This window comes from Bufo gargarizans, chromosome 1 (assembly GCF_014858855.1).
Source record: "Bufo gargarizans isolate SCDJY-AF-19 chromosome 1, ASM1485885v1, whole genome shotgun sequence".
In the NCBI taxonomy this organism is placed as follows: Eukaryota; Metazoa; Chordata; class Amphibia; order Anura; family Bufonidae; genus Bufo; species Bufo gargarizans.
This window is the reverse complement of record NC_058080.1, coordinates 597,545,719-597,570,363: the sequence shown is the minus strand read 5'-3', so window position 1 is coordinate 597,570,363 and position 24,645 is coordinate 597,545,719. Positions and strand designations below refer to the sequence as shown.

General features: G+C 42.5%; 1 protein-coding gene across 1 annotated transcript in view; it reads left to right on the top strand.

The window, feature by feature from the left end:
* The window catches only part of SLC12A2 (solute carrier family 12 member 2), a 129,741-nt gene that overhangs the window by 27,764 nt on the left and 77,332 nt on the right, over positions 1 to 24,645 (top strand). The window contains exon 3 of the mRNA XM_044275861.1: positions 23,608 to 23,727. Within this exon, the coding sequence (XP_044131796.1) occupies positions 23,608 to 23,727 (120 nt within the window). The remainder of the gene's footprint in view (positions 1 to 23,607; positions 23,728 to 24,645) is intronic.

The following is a 24,645-nucleotide window of genomic DNA, read 5'->3' as shown; positions in this document are numbered from 1 at the left end:
AACCCCCAGAATGTCCCCCCACTCTGGGTGTTAGCGGGAAACTCGTGTGGGACCTTATGTACCCACTGCTGGATAAGGGTTACCACTTGTACGTGGATAACTTTTATACCAGCATTCCCTTGTTCAGGTCCCTTGCCGCCAGATCCACGTTCGCTTGTGGGACCGTGCGGAAAAATCAACGCGGCCTCCCTGCCTACCCCCTCCAGGTACCTATCCCCAGGGGTGAGACCCGTGCACTTACCAGTGGAAACCTGTTGCTGGTCAGGTATAAGGACAAGAGGGATGTCCTTATGCTGTCCACAATCCACGGTAACAGCACCACCCCAGTCCCTGTGCGAGGTACCGCGGCAACGGTCCTCGAGCCCGATTGTATCGTCGACTACAATCGGTATATGGGAGGAGTTGATCTCTCTGATCAAGTCCTCACGCCATATAACGCCATGCGCAAAACCCGGGCATGGTACAAAAAAGTTGCGGTCTACTTGGTGCAGGTTGCCATGTACAACTCTTTTGTACTATCCCGAAGCGCTGGCAGCACAGGGACATTCCTCCAATTCTATGAGGCAGTCCTCAAGGACCTGATCTTTTCGGACCGGGAAAGAGCAGGCCGGAGTACCTCGGGAACTGGAGGCGCCCGGATCGTCCCTGGCCAACACTTTCCAGGTGTGGTCCCCCATACTGGAAAGAAGGGACGAACCCAAAAAAAGTGCAGAGTGTGTCACAAGAGGGGGATACGGAAGGACACCACAACTCAATGTGACACGTGCCCCGATCATCCGGGCCTCTGCATTATCGATTGCTTCAGGGAGTATCACACTTCCATGGAGTACTAAATTTTTATAATCCCCAACAGTTCACTAGAGAACATAAAACACTATGGCTCTCAGACTTTGGAGACACGAAAATAATTTTTCTTTCCCCAAAAAATATTAGTTTTAGTGCAGGCATCCTCAAACTGCGGCCCTCCAGATGTTGTAAAACTATAACTCCCAGCATGCCCAGACAACCTACAGCCATCATCAGGGCATGGTGGGAATTGTAGTTTTACAACATCTGGAGGGCCGCAGTTTGAGGATGCCTGCTTAGTGTCTCCAAAGTCTGAGAGCCATACATATTGGGCATCGTCGCGTGCGTAAAAGTCGTCGCTATAAAAATAACTTTTTACCAAACGCCTCGGATGAACGGTGTTAAAAATATAAAATAAAAACGGTGCCAAAACACCTATTTTTGGGCAAAATTTAAATTTAAATCCATTTTGCCGGTAATAAAGCAAGGGTTAACAGCCAAACAAAACTAAACATTTATTGCCCCAATTCTGTAGTTTGCAGAAACACCCCATATGTGGTCGTAAATGGCTATATAGCCGCACGGCAGGGCATAGAACGAAGGGAACTCCATACGGTTTCTGGAAGGCAGATTTTGATGGACATTCTTTTTTTTTTACACCATGTCCCATTAGAAGCCCCCCCTGATGTAGCCTAGACTAGAAACTCCAAAAAAGTGACCCCATCTAAGAAACTACACCCCTCAAGGTATTCAAAAGTTACTTTACAAACTATGTTAACCCTTTAGGTGTTCCACAAAACTAAATAGCGAATGTAGAAACAATTTTAGAATTAAATTTTTTTGTTACATTGCCTCAAAAAAGAGTAATATAGAGCAACCAAAAATCTAATTTACCCCAAAAATTGTCCCAAAACAACAACCACCTTATCCCGTAGTTTCCTAGATGGGGTCACTTTTATGGAGTTTCTACTCTAGGGGGCATCAGGGGGCTTGAAAGGGTACATGGTGTAAATAAACCAGTCCAGCAAAATCTGCCTTCCAAAAACCGTATGGCGTTCCCCTTCTTCTATGTCCTGCCGTTTAGCCAAACAGTAGTTTACGACCACATTTGGGGTGTTTTTGCAAACTACAGAATCAGGGCAACCCATTTTGAGTGTTGTTTGGCAGTTAACCCTTGTTTTACTCCTGGAAAAAACTGATTATATTGGAAAATTTTCAAAAAAATAGAAATTTCTAAATTGTTTCTCCATCTGCCATTAACTCTTGTGGAACACCTAAAGGGTTAACAAAGTTTGTAAACCCAGTTTTGAGTACCTTGAGGGGTGTACTTTCTTAGATGGAGTCACTTTTTTGAAATTTCTATTCTAGGGGTGCAAGGGGGGGCTTCAAATGGGACATGGTATAAACAAAACCAGTCCTGCCAAATCTGCCTTCCAAAACCCATATGGTGTTCCCCTCCTTCTATGTGCTACCATTCGGCCAAACAGTAGTTTACGACCACATATGGGGTGTTTCTGCAAACTACAGAATCAGGGCAACCCATTTTGAGTGTTGTTTGGCAGTTAACCCTTGTTTTACTCCTGGAAAAAATTTATTATATTGGAAAATTTTCTAAAAAATAGAAATTTCAAAATTGTTTCTCCATCTGCCATCAACTCTTGTGGAAGACCTAAAGGGTTAATAAAGTTTGAAAAAACAGTTTTGAATACCTTGAGGGGTGTAGTTTCTAGAATGGGGTCATTTTTGGGAGGTTTCTATTATCTAAGCCTCACAATATGACTTCAAACCTGAACTGGTCCATAAAAAGTGGGATTTTGAAGATTTCTCAAAAATTTCAAAATTTGCTTCTAAACTTCTAAGCCTTGTAACATCCCCAAAAAATAAAATATCATTCCCAAAATGCTACAAACATGAAGTAGACATATGGGGAATGTAAAGTCATCACAATTTTTGGGGGTATTACTATGTATTACAGAAGTAGAGAAACTGAAACTTTGAAATTTGCTAATTTTTCAAAATTTTTGGTAAAAAATGTATTTTTTTTATGCAAAAAAATTAACTTTTTTGACCCAATTTTAGCAGTGTCATGAAGTACAATATGTGACGAAAAAAGAATGTCAGAACGGCCTGGGTAAGTCGAAGCGTTTTAAAGTTATGAGCACTTAAAGTGACACTGGTCAGGTTTGCAAAAAATGGCCTGGTCCTGAAGGTGAAAATGAGCCTGGTCCTTAAGGGGTTAAACAGCTGTGACATTCGTTCAGTGAAACTTGCACCATTTTACAAGCAAGTTCGGTTGTTCAGTTTTTTTCTGCGCGTGTGCAATGCGTTTTTATGCGGTTTTTTTTACGCGCGTGATAAAAAAAACTGAAGGTTTACAAACATCTCTTAGCAACCATCAGTGAAAAACGCATTGCATCCGCAATTTCTTCCGGATGCAATGCGTTTTTCACTGAAGCCCCATTCACTTCTACGGGGCCAGGGCTGCATTAAAAACAGAATATAGAACATGCTGCTTTTTTTTCAAGCAACGCAGAACTGATGCCTGTGGCGGAACGCAATACCGGAAAAGAATAACGCTAGTGTGAAAGTAACCTTATGCTGGATGATAAATCTGGTGCATCTTTGGACAATGATGTTTAACTGCATACCACCTGGATTTGCAACGCAGTTTTTCTGCAGATTTGGTGCCCGTTGGCACCATATTATTTATTGTACGTAACTTCAGCGTGTCCGTGTATTGTATAGTATCACAATCTCATCACAATTCAAGATCCAGTTTAAAGTAGTAATCCTTTTATGGAATAATGCCCATCTATGCCTGCAATATTGGGCCGTAAGTTTCGGTCCAGTGGGACCTTCATCAGCGATCTTATCTGTGGCCGGTGGTGCTCTGTGTACTGGGGGCTTGATCCAGAGTGCCGCAAATTTCTCAAAACATTTAAGCGACTGCCAAGTCCTTTGCGGGCACCGACAAAACAGTGTCCAGAACCCCAATATATACTACGTTGGCACATAATTATCCGGACTCCTTTCCTAAAAGAACACACCCATTTTAGTTTGCCAGCACAAAAAGTAAACTGGATAATACATGTGGCTTAAAACATGTATGCTATTTTTTATTTTGCCCCAAAATAAGCAATTTAGCTATCCAGATCTCCCCCAACATTTTAACCTTTCATGAAAGCCCTGTGGTCAATAACCACTCTTCAAAAACCACGGTAAAAATGTGCACAAGTGGGGCACCACCTCATCCCGTAAACTCCTTGACTAGGGAAGTGTATTAAAGGGGTTTTCTGGGGTTACTATGAATTTCAACAGATATGCTCATGAAGAGGCTTACCCCATGCTTTTGCCTTTTGGTTTCTTTCCATCCTGTATGTAGCACTTTCTGGTCCTGTATCCAACCAAACCCATGATGCACTTCTCCTCTCTCCAGCACCACCCCTAACACCCAGCTAGTTTATAGCTCCTCCCACCCAGCTACTTCTGGCCACTCCTCCACTGTCACTGCTCCGCCCATGGACAGAACATTTCAGGAAATAAGAAGGCGCGGCATGGACATGTGACCACAGCCCAGCACAGGGATAGGAGCCGCATCCGATCCGCTGTTTTGGCAGCCTGGATGCGGACAGCACTCCGTGTGCTGTCTGCATCCGTTGATCCTTTCTGTGGCCCCGCCAAAAAAACAAAAAATCAAACATGTCCTATTCTTGTCCGTTTTGCGGACAAGAATAGGCATTTCTATAATGGGCCTCCTGTTCCGTACCGCAAACTGCGGAAGGCACACGGTTGGCTTCCGTTTTTTCTGGACCGCAAAAAAACTGAACGGTTGTGTGCCTCAGGCTTAAGGCAAGGTTCACATACAGACTGCCGGAGCACTGCCACGTACCGCTGGGTCCCCATGGATTATAATGGGATCCGGTGGGTTTCCAGGATAAATGCTGGCTTTCAGCTGGACAAATAATACTGCATGCGGGATGGTGAATGACAGTCTGTTCCTCTGTCAGAGCTCATGACGCATACCCCTAGTGGCACTTCTGTGTATTGTAGGTCACCTCTCCGGTGACATCAGATACCTGTGGCTGAACGTCTGTCATCAAAGTTACATTTTCATTCAGGTTTTTGCCAAGTTTCAGTGGAGGTTCCAGAAGGTCAAGCGGCTAATTTTGTGAGGAAGAACAAAGGGTGTTATGTGCAGAGAGAAATGACATAGGAGCCTATAAGTCGCACTGCGGATCCTGACGGCGTAAGAAACATACGTGTCTATCCTCTGTGCTTACAGGGCAGCTTTACCTATCGTTCATCCACTGTTCTAATGAGGTATGAGTGTGAGTGGCATCTGTGCATTATGTAGGGCAGCTTCACAGGTATATGTTAAAGGTGTTGTCTCCTTCAGCAAATGACATTTATCATGTAGATAAATTAATAGAAGGCACTTACTAATGTTTTGTGATTGTCCATATTGCTTCCTTTGCTTACTTAATTCTTTTTTCCATCACATGAGTTGAATTGATGCCGTGCCCACAATGGGCATCGCAGTGCGCATGGCCCGGGATCTCTGCCAGACCTAGGGATGATGCAAGGGAATGGGTGGGCGGGCTGGGGAGGAGTAACGCTCCTACTCATTGAATGCCGCCCCTGGGCACTTGTGAGTGCTCATTTGCATATAAAATCAACATCGTTTTTCCTGCTTCTGAATGTCTAAAGCCATGTAAGTGCTGTATTTAGTGGTGACAGACTCCCTTATAATATACTCTACATGATAAAGGCCATTTGCTGACGTGAGACTGGAAAATGCACCTTCCTGGACAGTCGCCTTTCCTAGACTGAACTTGGCACCTGAATTCACAGCATCATAATGATTTCTGATACTATGAGTTCCTACCTGACCACAGGTCTACTGTATCCTTATCTGAGGTAAAGTGGCCTCCTATGATGCGCCGACTGCTTTGTCGGTTAGTGTTAAGACATTGCGTTTATCTGCCCATCGCATTTTCCACAGATCATTGATCCAGACTTGGTATTTTTGGACTCGGAGGCGTCTCTTCCGCCTGTTCTTACCACAAGCGTATATAATTTTTCAGGTCCCCATACAAGTCCTCCTCCTTGATGCGTATCTCTAGATGTGTAACACTCATCTGAAATGCCTTTTACCATTCCGTGCCGAAACACTAGGAGCACAAAATAATTGCATTATGTCATTTGTCACTTCTCACCTGACTAATGCCTTTAACCTACAGTACGTGGGCTATATAGTAAAGATTGTCACCTAAGTATCTGTGGGTTTTACTGGCCCTTATGCAGTCATTTATGTAGATATATTAAAGGGGTTATTGCTTTTTTTTTTTTTTTTCTTTTAAATAAATCTTAAGGGGTCTGAAGGGGTTTACTATCTTGAACAGTCACCTGCAGCCCTGGTTTCCAGGTCCCCTGCTGTTCTCTGCCCTCTGGTCCCTTTGAACCAAGGAAATGATTGGCCGAGCGATCACATTTGCATTAGGCCTCTTTCACACTACCGTTTTTTTTTTTCCGTTTTGCGGTCCGTTTTTTGCGTTCCGTATACGGAACCATTCATTTCAATGGTTCCGCAAAAAAACGGAATGTGTTCCGTATGCATTCCGTTTCCGTATTTCCGTTTTTCCGTTCCGTTGAAAAGATAGAACATGTCCTATATTTGGCCGCAAATCGCGGTCCGTTGCTCCATTCAAGTCAATGGGTCCGCAAAAAAAACGGAACACATACGGAAATGCATCCGTATGTCTTCCGTATCCGTTCCGTTTTTTGCGGAACCATCTATTGAAAATGTTATGCCCAGCCCAATTTTTTATATGAAATTACTGTATACTGTATTTGCCATACGGAAAAACGGAACGGAACAACGGAACGGAAACGGAACCACAACGGAAGCAAAAAAACTGAAAAACGGAACGCAAAACACTGAATTCAACATACTGTAGTGTGAAAGAGGCCTTATGGAGAGGGACCAGGAAGTAGGTACATGAGACCTGTTGGAACTCAAACTTTTTTTTTTTTTTTTTTTTTTTTTTTTTTTTTACCCATTCACATGTATCGGAGAAATTACACACACAAATTGAAGGTTTAAAGAAGACCTTTCATCTATCTAACCATAGTCTAATTAGGGTCTTACCTTATAGGACGGCCCCTACTGATGTCATCGCACTTTATTTTATTTTTTTCAAAGACTCCCCATTCGTCCACTGTTGTTCCCTGTTGATTTCGGCGCCTTATATTCTAATTAGCTGACTTAGTTATACTAGGCGGAGACTGGAGCGGTTCTCTTCTACCTGGCTGTGAGCGCATCCAATCGGAGCCCACCGCTCATAGCCAGGGAGAAATTTGTGTTGGAACAGGCAGAGATCATAGGGATTTTCAGCTTTACTGCGGGATTAGGTTATAGCTGCAGCCCATACTTCTATGGAGAGGGGAAGGTGTGGAGTGAGGAGCTGCACTGAGACGCACACAATGGCTGTGCCATCCATTTAGTTTACTATGTGTGATGGTATATTGTTATTTTGGCTCCTTGATTTAGAATGTTTGTACTATGACTAGGGCTGTGACAGTGGGAATACTAGTGGTACTATTAATTATATCCCATTTCACACATGATTGACGTTACATTGTACTGTTTTAGGATGGTTGATGTGTCTGCCTGTTAATAATAATAATAATAATAATAATAATAATATTATAATAATTGATTATAGGTGTTTTAATATACACAGATTTTAATGTGTATATTAAAATATAATTGATCAAATAATGATTGTTTTACTATAATACAGATGTACTATTTGACAGTAGTATTTTCTGGCTATTACTGCGGTGTGACAGAGCCCTCCTCATGACTCGAATGTAATAATTTTTTGGGTAGATCTTTTAGTTGACCATTCCCCCCATACCACCATGTAGACACACGCGCAGGAGTGGTCACAGGTGATGACTACAGCATTACAATGCAATGCCCTCACTTGCATATCAAAGTGTAGGAAATCCTGTACAGGAAGAATCATGTGCAGCAACATGGCATTGTGTAATGTGTGTGGGAGACATTGAGTAACACGACCATCTTAACCGCGAGGCCTTGCACCACACTTGTGTTTCCCTATACAGGGTTAGATGTACCTGTGCATGACAGCCTCCGGCAGACATTACTATTGATCCCTGACGTGTGTAGACAGGAGCCTCTTGAAATGCATCAGCTGTGCTCTATAGGTTCTATGCAGCCAGTAGTATTGCTGTGCAAGGTGCATTTACTTGCCTGTTTACTACTGCTGTTTTTGGGGGTTGGTAATAGAATAGCTGCTGTTTTTGGAGACCGGTTTTGTCACTGTGAGTGAAGAACATGATCCGCCAGGTGTACAATGCTGAATGATCCCCCTTTCAGTGTGGTCAGCAGTTGTGACTGGTTACATTGTAAATCACAAGGGCTGTCCTCCCCGTTTTATTTGAGCTTTGCATTAATGCCATGGATATTAATAGAGCATTGTTAGCTGGCGGGGGATCAGATTCCTGTAAAACAATACCATGTTTCGAAAGCTTAGTCTGCGATGGAGGGACCTGTAAAGAATACCGCCATCCCGCATGGCACAGATAGGAAGTGTGTGGAGCACTTGTTCACATGATGAATAGCCATCCCCAAATCTATCCACTTTCTGCAGGATATTCGGATCACCCAAGGAGACATGAGCAGTCTGCTAAGCTGCATAGGTTTGCAGTATGTGTGCTACTAGAATTCATGGGGTGAACAGACTTGATTGGCAGTAAATAATAAATAGACTTTACCAGTGCTCTGTGCATTCAGGCGACCACAGGGCCAAATTCTTATGTTTCCTATACAGTATCTGCTTAACTAGATTGAAACACCTTGGTTAATCGTGTGTACCAAGGCACTTGCATGGCGCCTCTTTCTGCATACAGTACATAAACCTGGTAATTAGCACTGTAATAGTCTGCAGTCTGTCCCTATAAGATTGAAATTGCTAATTTCCTTAGATACATACAGCATTGGAGTGCCCATGACACCATTTATTTTTTTATGTATTTCATTAATTTATATATTATTTTTTTATACTATTATCACATCCTTGTTCCCATTGGCATTATGTTTTTGGAGTTTGGGGGGGGGGGGGGGGGGGGAACTGAGTCTGTGGAGGAAACTAACACATACATGGAGAGAACATACAAACTCCATGCAGAACACTTGACTCCAGTGCTGGAGAAAAGAACAGTGCTAGCCCCTGAAATATATCCATACCTATTCTATAATCGTAAGAAATACATTATTTTATTTTTATGCGAAATAAGATTTTAGGTACTGTACACGGAGAGTGGCCTCCGTTCAGCTTCTTCCATCATTAAAGGGGTTTTTCTAAAACTTATGACTGGATACATTATCAGTATTTGGTGGGGGTTCGACACCCGAGACCACCGTAGCTACTGCAAGTGTAAGTGCGGTCACAAACAGCTGTTCAGCAGGAGTACCGGGTGTTGGACCGCCCAGTGATCAGATTCTGTTGATCTATCTAGAGGATAGGTCATCAGTTTAAAAGTCTCGGAAGACCCTTTTAATTAAACAAGACTGGGACTGGCAGCGTTACTGAGCGAGAAGTGGTGCACCAAATGAAGCATCCGTGCCCACAGCATAAAAACATAAAGGTATGGCTATGTTTTGGGGCACCTATCATAAAACAGATTTTGGAGGGGATAAAGCATAACTGAGTAAAAAAATAAAATAAAAATAATTAAATAAGTTTGCATAACGACTGTGTGCTTTTTTTGTACAGTCATAATTGTGACGGAACAGGTCTTTTTTGGGCTTCTGTAATGTGTCTTTCAGCCATATTGTTCCCTGTTTCAACTTGCACAGATAGATGCATTTCACTCAGAAGCAAGGGGTGTATCCATTCTGTGAAAACTGCCAGCACTGTACTTCTGTGACATCCTTTCCCTTACTTCCCACTATGTTAGCTCACAGAACAGTTAAGGAGAGATAAATCGCACACAAGAGGCTCCTATAGTCCTCAAAAGCTGTACATAAGCAGTTTTATCAGGCTCAGAATTTCCGCTTGCTCTGACATACCCCCACTTCTTCGCTGCCGTCTGCTGTGTCTCTGATGCTAGGGACGAATCTTGCCTGACAACAAGCAGTGGACTGCAACTTGGGTGGAAGTGAGAGCCCTAGTGGCCATGATTAAATTATAATTAGATTGTGTGGCAGTGCAGTGACTAAGGCCCATGAACATAGTGACTCTGATCCCATAGAAAGTTGTAAGCCCATACTGTACATCCATTTGCCTTTACTTCTACAAAGAGGTTAATTATTTTGGAATCTCATGGAAAATAATGCATGGTTTTATTGCAATCCATTATATGAAGGTATTATATATATTTTTCCAGTGGGTGATTGCATTTCTCATTAGACATCAGTTCGCACACTGCCGTATGGATCCGTGCACTATGTGCCTGTATACTGAGGCTCATCACTGGTTTTCTTTCTCATGTGACGTCAACAGTAAAAATGATAGGCAAGGATATTTCCTGAAATTTGCTGAGAATGGGACTGCATGTAGTGCTTTGTATAGAACCATACTCCACCACTTCTTTATTCCAGTATTGGTAGGAGGAGAATGATTTCTTGTAATCTCAGTTATGCTGTCCATAATTGCGCACCCGTCCACCAGGGAAAATAAAATGGCTGACATCCAAGTTTCTCCAGACCAATAGGAAATGGCACATTATCAGCTTGACACTGGAGCTTCCTATTGGCTGACCCTTGCTGCCAGCATCCTTTCTGATGGGTAATGTGCTCCTGGCTTGTTCCTGTTCCATTTTCATTAAACCATTTTTACTATTGGAAATGGCTAATGTCAGATTAAGAATAATACACCATCTGTACTATAATGAGGGTTTTTTCACTGAACAGGCTGACCCTTCCTGTTCCGTACCGATCACCTTTAAGATGACATCTCATTATTATCACAGACAGGTATACAATGATAGATAACACCTATATGGCCAAAGCTCTCCTCTTCCCCCTCCCTGCACAATAACCTCTGCACAGGTCACAGAGAATGCACACATCACTCCACCATAGTACATCACTTTTCATTGGTACTATTATCTATCAAATATTTTAGTAGTGGCATGTTAAAGGAGTTATCCAAGAGTCACACAGGCCACCCAAAATGGGAGGTCGTATTTACCTGGTCCCCACCGCTGGGTTTGGTGTCTAACACTCCCGGGTCGGCTTTTCCTCTCGCTATTGTGCTGAGATCAACATCCATAGATCCGCAGCGGTGACCTACACTCCATGCTTCACATGACCTGTGGTTGGCGGCATTTGTCACAACATGGACCCCGTCCCCCAGCCCCCCATTAACGGATGTTGATCTCAGCATGGCATTGATGGAATTGGGAGCATTAGACACCAAACCCATTGATGGTGACCCAGGTAAGTATTATCTCCATTGGTCGGCCACTGTGGGAGGCCTGTCTGACTCTTGGATTTCCCCTATAGTAAAAATTATTAACTTTTACATTTTTATTAAATTCTGCTGCCTTTATGATGATTCCAATGACTCTTTGCTTTCTGATTTGAGATGTACGAGCCCCTCTCCCCATTCATTATACAGAACAGATCTCAGCGGGCATGTGTCCTCGTCACATGGCCGCTTTAATGACGAGCTAGTTCAACAGTGGTTAAGGTTTTTAAGGTACCCAGTGAAAGTGAGATTTTTCAGACTGGATCATTTTTACCCTGGAGGCACAAATACTCTGCGTTGTTTAAAGCCGAGGACGATGAATGTGACATAACAGTTTGGAGGTTATAGGCACCAGTTCACCTAAACTAGTTAGTCTACTACTATTGGGGGGAAAAATGCATTTTCTCACTTCATGGGTCTCTACAACTAATATTTATCTAGATTACTGTTTATAAAGATAGTGTATACTTAGTGGCACGTGTGACTGTAATGGCTGAGAGCAGCGACGTAGGAGCGCATGGTCTTGTATTTCTAAGGATGAAGGGTTTTTGGAAACATTTCTGCAGACACATGGGTGTTTTACCATACAGTGCTTTTCTAGTGTGGTTACCCTCGGGGTTTATATAGATTAGCAATCATAACTTTTTTAGATTATGGACCCAAAAGCAGCTTTGAACAGTAAAGCGTTTCTCATTTCTATTGAAGATGGTGATTAAAGGGGTTGTCCGGGTTTAGAGCTGAACCCGGACATACCCCTATTTTCACCCAGGCAGCCCCCCTGACTTGAGCATAGGAGCAGCTCATGCTCCGATCCTCTCCTTTGCCCTGCGCTAAATCGTGCAGGGCAAAGGCATTTTCAGGAGTTCCAGTGACTAACCAAGCTCTCCATGGGGCTGCCAGGAAGCCTGATGACGTCACTGGCACTGATGGGCGGGCTTTAGTGCTGCCCTAGCTAGTAAAACTGATAGGGCAGCGCTAAAGCGCGCCCATCAGAGCCGGTGACTTCACCGAACACACTACTGGGCAGAAGCCTTCGCCCAGCGGTGTGTTATAGTGAACAAAAGAGCCCGTGCCCTGCACGATCTAGTGCAGGGCAAGGGAGCGCATCGGAGCATGAGATGCTCCGATGCTTACATCAGGGGGGCTGCGAAAATAAGGGTATGTCCGGGTTCAACTCTGAACCCAGACAACCCCTTTAACATTTCTTTGATTCTAAACCAAAGCCTATATGAAAGATGGGCATTGATTTGGAGCCAATTGCATTTTATATCCTTGTGAAAAGAGAACATATATACAGTCATGTGAAAAAATTAGGACACCCTTTGAAAGCATGTGGTTTTTTGTAACATTTTTAATAAAAGGTTATTTCATCTCCGTTTCAACAATACAGAGAGATTAAAGTAATCCAACTAAACAAAGAAAACTGAAGAAAAGTCTTTTCAAGATCTTCTGTAAATGTCATTCTACAAAAATGCCTATTCTAACTGAGGAAAAAGATAGGACACCCTCACATGTATTCCCTCTTAAATTGGCTCAGATCTCACACAGGTATATCACACCAGGTGCACATAATTAGTAGATCGTTACTCTGCATGTTGAATGAGGCTTGCCCTATTTAAACCTCAGACATTTAGTTTGGTGTGCTCCTGACTGTTGAAGTGAGAGTGAGCACCATGGTGAGAGCAAAAGAGCTGTCAGAGGACTTCAGAAAAAAGATTGTAGCAGCCTATGAGTCTGGGAAGGGATTTAAAAAGATCTCAAAAGATTTTGAAATCAGCCATTCCACTGTCCGGAAGATAGTCTACAAGTGGAGGGCTTTCAAAACAACTGCCAACATGCCCAGGACTGGTCGCCCCAGCAAGTTCACCCCAAGAGCAGACCGCAAGATGCTAAAAGAGGTCTCCAAAAACCCTAAAGTGTCATCTCGAGAACTACAGCAGGCTCTGGCTACTGTTGATGTAGAAGTACATGCCTCTACAATCAGAAAGAGACTGTACAAGTTTAACTTGCATGGGAGGTGTGCAAGGAGGAAACCTTTGCTTTCCAAGAGAAACATCGAGGCCAGACTGACATTTGCCAGAGATAAAGTTGACAAAGACCAGGACTTCTGGAATAATGTTCTTTGGACAGATGAGTCCAAAATTGAATTATTTGGACACAACAGCAGAGGACATGTTTGGCGTAAACCAAACACAGCATTCCAAGAAAAGAACCTCATACCAACTGTGAAGCATGGAGGTGGAAGTGTCATGGTTTGGGGCTGCTTTGCTGCAGCAGGACCTGGTCAGCTCACCATCATAGAATCCACGATGAATTCTACTGTGTATCAGAAGGTGCTTGAAGAACATGTGAGACCATCAGTTAGAAAATTAAAGCTGAAGCGGAACTGGACCATGCAACATGACAATGACCCAAAACATACTAGTAAATCAACCAAAGATTGGCTGAAAAAGAAGAAATGGAGAGTCCTGGAATGGCCAAGTCAAAGTCCAGATTTGAATCCCATTGAGATGCTGTGGGGTGACTTGAAAAGGGCTGTACGTGCAAGAAACCCCTCAAACATCTCACAGCTGAAAAAGTTCTGCATTGAGGAGTGGGGTAAAATTTCCTCAGACCGATGTCGAAGACTGGTAGATGGCTACAAGAACCGTCTCACTGCAGTTATTTCAGCCAAAGGAGGTAACACTCGCTATTAGGGGCAAGGGTGTCCTATCTTTTTCCTCAGTTAGAATAGGCATTTTTGTAGAATGACATTTACAGAAGATCTTGAAAAGACTTTTCTTCAGTTTTCTTTGTTTAGTTGGATTACTTTAATCTCTCTGTATTGTTGAAACGGAGATGAAATAACCTTTTATTAAAAATGTTACAAAAAACCACATGCTTTCAAAGGGTGTCCTAATTTTTTCACATGACTGTAGCTTGAAAATAATACAAATCACAGTGGAATGTCACAATCATAATTTTATATATACAAATAATAAAGTATATTATTTGCATATATAAATAAGTATAAAGTATGTATGTGTGTGTGTGTGTGTATATGTATGTATGTTGCTTGTTGTGCCTTTTATTAGAATCACAGGTCTCGGCAGTTTTGTTCTATGGTCCTGTGTGGTATATGGGCATGCCATCACTGCAGCCAAAAAACTTGAGGTCATGGCTGCAATGGCGGGGAGAATTTGAGCCACAGCACTGGAAAGGAGGGGGTTCAGAATGTGGAATATAACTTTAATTGGTAATTTCCTTTTATGTCTTTTTCCCCAACCAGCGCAATATTGGCGAATTGAAGCATCAAATTTGGATTTTTATTTCCTAATCCTCTCAAGCTGTTTACTCTTTAATACAATCCCTGTGCTATCCTGCGTGAGCTTTTGCCATATTCCCTACCAATGAAATAAGCTCATGGATAAGGGCTCATGCACACAAACCTATGTATTTAGCGGTCCGCAAAACATGGATCTGTAAAAAAAAAAAACGAACGGAACAGGAGGCCCCTACTAGAACAGTATTATCCTTGTCCGTAATGCAGACAATAATAGGACATGTTCTACTTTTTTGTGGAACGAGCATATGAAAACGGAATGCACAGAGAGTAACTTCCCTGTGTTTTTTTTTTTTACGGACCCATTGAAATAACTGGTTCCGCATACGGTCCACACAAAAAAAATGGAATGGACACGGAAAGAAAATATGTTTATGTGCATGAGTCCTAAGGCTGTTTTCCTTGGGGTCTTCATTCCAATTTTTGAAGTTTTGTTAAAGGGGTTATCCAATTAATAATGTAAAAAAATTAAACCAGACATCATATAGTACATGACCATCTCTTTCTAATAAAGCCATAACCAGCCCTGTACCTCACATGGATCCAGAGACCTCCCCATTCATTACTCTGCTAGATTTATATCAAGCTGGCAGCTGAAGGGGAGTGTCTTTTCTACTGCAGCTCAGGGGGCGTGTCCATGCTCTCCCTATCACAGCTCAGGAGGCAGTTGAAAGATGAAACTGAGCATGTGCGGCCATCTCAGTGTGCAGGTCAAAGAAATGAGAAATTAAGTGGCAAATACGTTTTACTGAATAACTCCGTAGCTATACAAAATTTGTAATTATATGCAATTACAAAAGTATTCAGACCCAGGTGCTGGCTTGAAAACTAGAATATTTTTCATGTCACAACCCCTTTAAACACACTTGCAATCATTAAGCTTCTAGTTATGTATTTTGTGTCAAAACCTGACCCTTACAGTTCAGTATGGTCTTTCTTTAATGTTTGTAATTTTTTTTAGACCCACAATACATGGACTTCCCATAGGTTTACTGAACTGAACATAGCTCACCTGTCCGGTCCTTTGGGAAATTGGACACCAGGTGATGAGGGAACCGACCATGCAGGATCCTTGCTGATTGACTGCAATCACACACAGGAGCTGCGCTGCAATTTCAGTGGTATCTACAGTATTTTTCACTCTATAAGATGCACCTGATCATAAGACACACCTAGGTGTTAGAGGAGGAAAATAAGAAAATAAATTTTCATTAGATCTTAGATAAGACTCCCAATCTTCATAAAACCTCAGATTAAACCCACCGAATCAGACCCTCAAGCCTCCACAGACCTTAGATAAGACCCCCAATCCTCATGAGAATGAGACCTCATGTGCATCTTATGGAACCCAAAATATGGTATTTTAAAGTATTTAGTGAGATATTTAAAAATCTACATACAAACCATTTAGTTTTATCGTGTTCTGTAGGTCTTTTCAAACATGGCTTGCTCTGGTATGCTATGGCATTTTTTTTTCTGGAATTTTTCTCATAGAATTCTATGTAGGACAAGAACAGTGGCGGGAAAAATGCTTGCAGAATTTTAAAAAAGTAGCCAAAACACTGCTTTAAAATTCCTAATTCATGTAGATGAAATGGTGTGTGCGGGTGACTATAGACAGGCTTGTAGGATAAACCTTTTTGAGAGCTGGAAGGCAGAGGTCGGCATTACCTTACTGGTCATATGTAATTACAGCATTCATCCTGGCCTGAGATATCTGTTCTTTGAAGAAGACCTGCCACAAGTGTGAAAGTACCCTTAGTAATTTCATGTTTGCTGCTTTGTTTGTTTTTTCTAAAGCCATTTTGTATCCACAAACAGAGCGGAAGCAATGTGAACGATCCTCGAGAACGTTCTGCTCTGGCTGTAATCATTGTAACACTTTACATTGAGATTTAGGATACAAATTGGATGGTTCTTAGTTCTTCCTGTTGAAAACGGCTGTTTTTCTCGATCATGTCATGGTCAATCTCCCGGGCAGGCAAAATAAATCAAACTTTCTTTGCTGGAGGATACGTAGCAGTAGTACGGAGAAGTTATATTCTGTATGCAGTCTTAATTATTGTGAATCTGTATAGCAATCTGTAAAATGCCTTACATAAAGTGATAGAAGAATCACCAGTACAAGATTTGTGGGCTCTGATCCTCCTCCCTTAAAGCAGTTTTCCCCACAGTACAAACTTATCCCCTGTCTGCAGAATAGGTGGGGGTCATGAGAATGGGCTTGCCATTCCTCATTTGCTCTGTGGGACTGCCGGAAATAGCCAAGCTACTCTACTATCTCTAGCAGTCCTATAGAGAGTGAATGGAGCAGCAGCCGCCTACTATTGCTCCATTCATTTAGTGGAGTGGGACCCCTCTTGTCATGATTGGTGGGGGTCCCAGCAGTTGGATCTGAGTTTGTATTGTGGCCAAACTCGTTTACGTTGGCCATACACACTGGATAAAGTCTACCAAATGGCCACCTAATGTGTGTTAGTTTTTCCAAATTAGGGCGGAAAGAAGGATCAGGCATGTTGGATGTTCCCAGGGGAGATCGGCCAGTAAGCTAGAAGGTGGTTTGGAACCTGTATCTCATATCTCAGCTTTACCATGTAACTGGCTGTTGCTTGGAGGACTTTTCTTGGACAGATGAGTTCTAGAGTACCTACCTCTAGCAATAATTGTATTTTTCATTAATGTCTAAAGAATATCGATTATTGGCAAATGTTAATGCACAAAATGATCTGTGATACCGGTATTGTTCACCGCTGATCAGGCATGCATCAAAATCGTTGTTGGTGCCATCAGCAAATCTAAATCCCATGATCATCCATGCATTAGAAAATAACAGCATGTGCGCAATGATTGTACCGAGGGAAATCACGCCATCGCTGATTAGTGGTTTGAAAGATTCCTCTCTCCCGTATATGTTTTTGTGCAGTCGGACGCCGACTCTGGTTTCCGTTCAATGGTTATTTCAGGCAGGAGAGATTTTTATTTTTTTCTTGTATAGAATTACTGATGGGAAGTCCAGATGAATATCTGCCCCCATGATCACAGCTCTACCTCAAATTTCTCAGGAAACATGAGCAGCTAAGTATATAGGATGTGGAACTTGCTGTATTATCAAGCAAGTACTCGTGCAGAATGTAGAAAAATGCCTGATTCTTTAGTATAGAAGAAAACACAAATTTTTCTTCCTTGCTTTTTTTTTAGATATATACATATTGTGAGACAGTGACAGATCTCACACAGGTTAGAGGCAAGGAAGGGGTGGATAGTGCGGTCCACACCCCTATTCCATGACAGGCGAGACCAGCTGGAGGTACTCAGGGTGGCATAAAGCACCTCCCAGGGTGTCAGTAAAACCTGTGGACAGAGTGTGGTTTCAGCCGGGCAAGGCTATAGGGCCACGAGGCTGGGTGGTAGCCTGGAGTTGGGTGGTAGGGCCATAGTCAGGTGGACTATTGAGCTTTAATCCTCCACTTAAGACAGTGGGTATACTGTGCTCTGTACAGCCAGGAGGCTGTGGTACATTGACTGAGAAAGCCGCATGTGATCCTAATAGGTGAGTCAGGGACGTTATGTATTAGTTAGAGCCTGGATGGGCGAGTGTTTATTGTTTGGTTGTTCTCCTTTTGCTGGTGTGCCAGAATAAATGCACTGTTTTGACCTTAAACCTGGTGTCCTGAAGCCGTATCTGTGAGGATGATCCCCTGAAAGAAAACTACCCCTCACAATATACACACACACACTCTAGTGACTGTTTGTTTGCGGCCAGCAAACAATTTAGACTGGGAAAGAATACATTGCAAAACATGCGATGAAGGCATAACTAATGAGCACATTGGCGATCTGGCTGGTGGCATTAGTGTAACCCTACTGTTGGTTCAGTTCCACACGTTTTTCTGCAGAGAGTAAACCGGTTTCTCTTTTCTGGAGCCCGCAAATTGGCAAAACGAAATGTAAATAATCTTGTGGCTCTGTAGTGCCTTCTAATGGATGAAGCAATGGTTTAGGAAACTGGGCAAAGCCACAGTCTTTCCCTTAATGGAAAAAACACCCATTTGCAAACAGCTGTTTTGGCTGGGTGCAAGGAGAAACCGAAGCCCCCCACTGGGCATTAGACAACCAGCGTCTGTGCTCCTGAATAAGAGATTCCATTACATACAGAGATCAGGACGTCTTTTAGGGCGCTTACACATGCTGAATTGAAGCCAGTATCACAGTAGATCTTAAAGGTAATCTGTCAGTAGATTTGTACTCATGACACTGGCTGACCTGTTACATGTGCGCTTGGCTGCTGAAGGCATCTGTGTTAGTCCCATGTTCATATGTGCCCGCATTGCTGAGAAAAATGAAGTAATAATATATACAAATGAGCCTCTAGGAGCAAAGGCTAGTTCCCGCCTGCTCCCCCCCCCCCCCTTCCCCGACATCGGATGTTTTCGTCCATGTACAGGGAGACGCAGCAGCGGCGGTGTGGGGACCAGGAGCGGAGCGGGGTAAGTATATTACCTGTGAGGAGCCTGGCACATGGCGTGGGGGCCGTTTGAGAAATTGGATAACCCCTTTAAGCCTCATTCATACATCAATCAGTGTTTCATGGACGTGTGCTGTACGTGTTCTCCATGGACAGCACACATCCCCATTAATTTGAATGTGTATATTCAGACATCAGTGTTTTAGCACTATCCGCGGGTCCATGTTTTTCGCACGGATACATGCTCTATTTTGTCTGTGTTCACGGATCAATCAAGCCCATTATAGTCCATGGGACCGTGTTTCACAGATCATTAGGAAAAGATGCTTTGAATTTTTTTTTTTTTGCTGTGCAGTGTCAGCGAAAAACGGATGACACATAGTAACATAGTATATCAGGCCGAAAAAAGACCTTTGTCCATCCAGTTCGGCCTGTTATCCTGCAAGTTGATCCGGAGAAAGGCAAAAAAAAAAACTGTGAGGTAGAAGCCAATTTTCCCCACTTAAGGGGGAAAAAATTCCTTCCCAACTCCAATCAGGCAATCAGAATAACTCCCTGGATCAACATGGACAGCAAAAAAACTGACCCATGGACCCAACACGGATCGGAGCACAGACACAGAGGTGTAAATAAGGCTTTACAGAGAGCAGAGCCTCTAGGTGTAATGGTAACGCCCCCGTTGCTCCTAGAGGCTCATTTGCATATATTATAGCATCATTTTTCTCAGCAATGTGGGTACATATAAACATGCATTAAAAGTTAATCTCTCTAGAAGGGTTATGCTCTAGCTGGACTTTAGTACTATTTACCTCTTAACCCAATATATAATAATCCTATTTAGAATCGCTGGACTTTAATTACATATAAACATGGGAGCAACACAGATGCCTTCAGCTGCCAAGCGCACATGCAACAGGTCAGCCAGTGTCATAGGTTCAAATGTGCCCTTTAAAGAAAGTTTCTACTCCTTTTGGCTTCTTAGCAGGATTCCTGGGAAATCACTGCACATCCCTGAAGTGATTCTGTGGACTAGACTTCTATGTTTTCCACTTATTCGTAGAATTGCATACATCTATTCAGAAGAAATCCTGTGCAATCAGCCCCTTTAAGGTAACATTATTCCAGTACTGGAGAGCATACATAATGCATGTGAATGTACCAATGATATAGGACATACTCACTGCTCCGATTGGCAATGGTATCAGAGTAAGAATTAGGAGATATTTAGCTGGAATTTAGGTCAGGTTCCTTTTTAATCGGGTTAGGTAGGGCCACACTTGCTGTAACAAATTAGACCACATATTCTTAATTCTTCCAGCGTCATTAATGCTATAAATACTTTGCTGTTTTCTAGCTGCCAGGAAACTGTTAGTTGCAGGGAGTTAGAGGACCTGTCACCCACTCATGACATCCAAAAAAACTGAAGCGGCAGCAACATCCACCATCAGTTAAAGTTTTGACTCCATATGATAGCTGGGTGTTTCTCAAGAGTGATTCCTGACCCAATTTTTTTATTTTTTTTGAAAATACTTATATTCCTTTCTAAAAGTTCAATTCCGCAGCTTGTTTTCTTCGACCAGTGCATCCAGTAGTCCTATATTAATATATGCTGACTGTTGAGAATGGTGTTTACTAGCAGTCTACTAATTTCCATGAGCACTACTGTGTTCAGGTCTGAAACAAGTTTTGACCTGTGCTTAAAGAATGTCTAGTTTGCAGTTCTACCAAAGGTGGAGAGGTGGAGACTAGCTGCCACCCACTCAGCCCAGAAAGTAGAGGAGAATCTGCTTCCTAAACTTCTCTTACTTAGAAGCAGTCTCATGGAGGAGTACTTACCTCTGTATGGGTGTGAATAAAGCACTTGTGTTGAGATATAAGCTTCCTAATATAGCTGTGCAGTCTCTTTGTCTGTGTTTGTCTTATTCAGCTCCTGCTCACTCCTCCCTTCTCCTCTCCATAGACTTGTATTGACATGTGTAATATCTTTCTGTGGAGCCGATCTTTCCTGGACAGGTTTAAGACTTTTTCAAAGTTAAAAGCAATTAGCAAGGGGAGTGGTGGGGGAGAGGTAAGCAGCTGATAACATGAGAAGTAGACATTTCTTACTGATAAGACATATTACAAAGTTTCTTATGATCGCTTGTACTATTTGGCTTATGCAAAGTTGTGTGAAAAGTTGGTGACCATTTAAAGCCAGCTGTTGTCAGTAGGCCTGGCCAGGCCTGTCAGTATAAGTAACAGGGGCATGCAAGTGATGTTTCCAGGAGTGTGATAGAATAGACCAGGGACAGGCAACCTGAGGCTCTCCAGATGTTGCAAAACTACAACTCCCAGCATGCCCAGACTGCGTACAGCAGGGCATGGCAGGAGTTGTAGTTTTACAACAGCTGGAGTGCCACAGGTTGGCCTTCCCTGGATTAGACTGATGACCTGAGACACCCCATCCTTTACACAGCCCTTTAACTTTTCTCTTGTGTGCTAATAATGTCATTCCGGGCTGTTAGGATGGTCATTTAGGCTTTTGATGTAGTAGGCAGTCCCATATTCTGATTTGAGTTTTTTTAGTGTTTGCATGAATATACAGAAGCAAACACAAAGCTTCAAAGGTCATTTCACTGGAATACTCTACTGACTGATGGAGGCGATGTTTCCTTTTGTCTCTGTGGGTTAAGAACTAGTAGTTTTCCATAGCCTTTCTCTTACCAAACATTAATACATAGTGTGAGAAAGCGTGCAGTTAGGTAGGGTGGCGTTTGTCAGTGACAGGCGTGGTTATATAGGGCCAGCTGTCTGTACTTCAGCTATTTTTAGTCCATTCATTGTTGAGATACTCCTACCTCACTATCATTGCCCCAAGTGTTGTGAATACGCGGCATCACATCCCGCATTAATAACACCAACACATGCCGCCACTTGTCTGCCCAACCTCTAGAAAAGACCTGATTATTTCATGTCTGAGTGTTTGTGCTTTATGGACACACGCCAACACTGTATGCTTTAAAAGCTGTTTTTGTATTTGCAATAATTGGTTACGTATTACTAGGGTACCCTGTATATCCTGATCTGCTGGTCATCTGCTACACCCCTCTCTCAGCCTATAGACTGTTAAAAAGAAAGCTGGATAGAAAAGAGTGACCTATAGCTGCATTGTCACAATCGGGGCACACACGCAACACAACGGGTCAGAAGGGGCACTTTGGTATTCACTGCCCCCCGGGACCTTGGATGTGACTGTTAGGGGGAACTCCTCTTCTACTCTAGCTTTCACACTCTCCTAACGCATTAGGCTACCAAGGAGTGAATCAGCCCCCCCAGCACGTCTGCACATCCACATACAACGCTGCCACCATCCATCTATATGGCTGATGGACCGCCGCGGTTACAGATGCCCAACACTCACAGGAACCCACTGCGTTCTAGTATTCGACAGGCAAACCTCAATCACACTGGCCTTCAATGGTAACACTGCAATTCAGTACTTAGAGGGTGTGGATATGTTTAGAGTTGCAAGGGAAGTCTTAAATTACATTTAAGGTTTACTATACAAGAAGGTACAGTTCTAAAAAGTTACAAAGAGATGAAAAAAGGACATACAGACAGGCAAACGGTACAGAAACAAAAGGGATGAAATAATGAGTCGTATACCAATTAGACTGGTGATGGATCCATGATGGGAGAACAGCTGAAAGTTGACTATACCTACAACTACATGTATCTCCAGGGAACTAAAACTTGTTTGGTTTACATTATGCAATTTTTAAAGGGTCTTAGCCGGCCCTCCTTTCACCTTTCTATTAGTCATATAACAGGAGGTTGGCTAAACCAGTGGAAAGTTGTATAGCATAATTCTAATTTGAGGCACAACTTCTTGTAAGTATCTCTGAGACGAATAATATGACCGGCAGGTTTACAGGATATCTTTATTAACCCAGGCATATAAACACTTATAAAAAATGTATCCTTTCAACCAATATGTAATTCGGTAGGTTTCCTAAGACTGAAAATCTTAGTGCCCACATGCTATGATCATAAGAACATAAGTTGTATATTACAAAACTTGAATTATAACAAGGCTGCTTTTGATGTATATCTTCTGGTCTCTGGATTTATTCAGCAGCATTGGGTGGCCTGGGGATTTACGGTCTGTGGCCTGCATTTATTCCAGTAGCATCACTACGTTGCCTGGAAAGCAGTGCAGTTTAGCCTTTTGTCTGTAAATGACTAACTTCCCCTTTCTCCCCAGTTTATGACCTCTTTTGTCTGATAAGTCTTCATCTGTCCCAGGAAGGTGGGCTTATAACATGGGGGGTAGGGTTTGTTCTCAGTCGTTAAACATGGAGACACCTTGGTCTTCATAGGAACTATATAAAAACAAAATTGTTTTCTTTTAGACTGATTTGCGTTCATTTTAATTTTAAATGCATTAGAGCAATACAAAATGGTTGCAAAAGTACATATCCTTTTAACCTTTAGTTTTAGGAATGAATGTGAAGTCTTTCACTAACATTTCCATGTCATGTTGGGGTTTTCAGGAACCATTTGAAGATGGTTTTGCCAATGGAGAAGAAGGAACACCGACAGGAGATGCCGTGACCAATCACGTTGCTGATAGCAAAGGAGTGGTAAAATTTGGCTGGATTAAAGGAGTATTGGTGAGCGTTTTTTCTCAAATCTCCTAAGCCTTCATTTCGACTTATTATTATTATTATTATTTTTTTGAGTCGTGAAATATAAGTTGTATATTTGCTGGTGTGCAGCTAATAATATTTGTGCTATATGAATGCTATGTTACTTGGTATATTTCTACTATTTCCCCAAATCCTGACACACAATTTATGGCAATGTATCACCGCAGGCTCATGCTTCGTGCTCTAGTTTCAGGCTCCAGTCTGTAGTTTGCCATAGAATACGAAACGCCTAATTTAGTGAGCACGTACTAGAGAAGAAATGAAACCTGCCCAGTGTTAATAATGGCGGCACACATTGCATATTTACTAAAGGCACTAAAAAACCACTGTGGCTCTTAAAAGAAAAGCGGTTAAGTATGATATTGACCACTGTAATACATTAAGATACAAGTTAGTATGGGTTCTTATTTTAGAGCTCACAGTTTATAACTTTTCTGTTGTGATGATGCGGCTGCTATGACAGGAAATATTTCCATAGCTTCACTGCCTAGGGAACAAAAGAGGCAGAGGAGTAGGTCGGGACAGCCGTTCTCTGCAGCAAGAGCTGGTGGTTAAAGTTAAGGCAATGAATAAATTACACACCCTTTCCAAAGGAAAAAGCCTTTCATGTCATACTATGTCATAATATTTTTTCATGGAAGGTATAAAATAAGAATCCTTAATGGCTAACTGAAAAGATAGTCAATAGTAGACAAAACTGCTGTTGCACTGGCGGTGGGGCCCGGTGCTGTCACTGTACCCCATTACACCGGGCCCCAGTCACAGCGGTCGTCACATGTAAAGTCTGTTCAATTCATCCCCTGGCAGTGGTGCTTCCTTGTTAAAGTAATCACCTGTAGCAGTACTCCCAAAACAGCAGGCAGGCCAGCAACGTCACTCGCT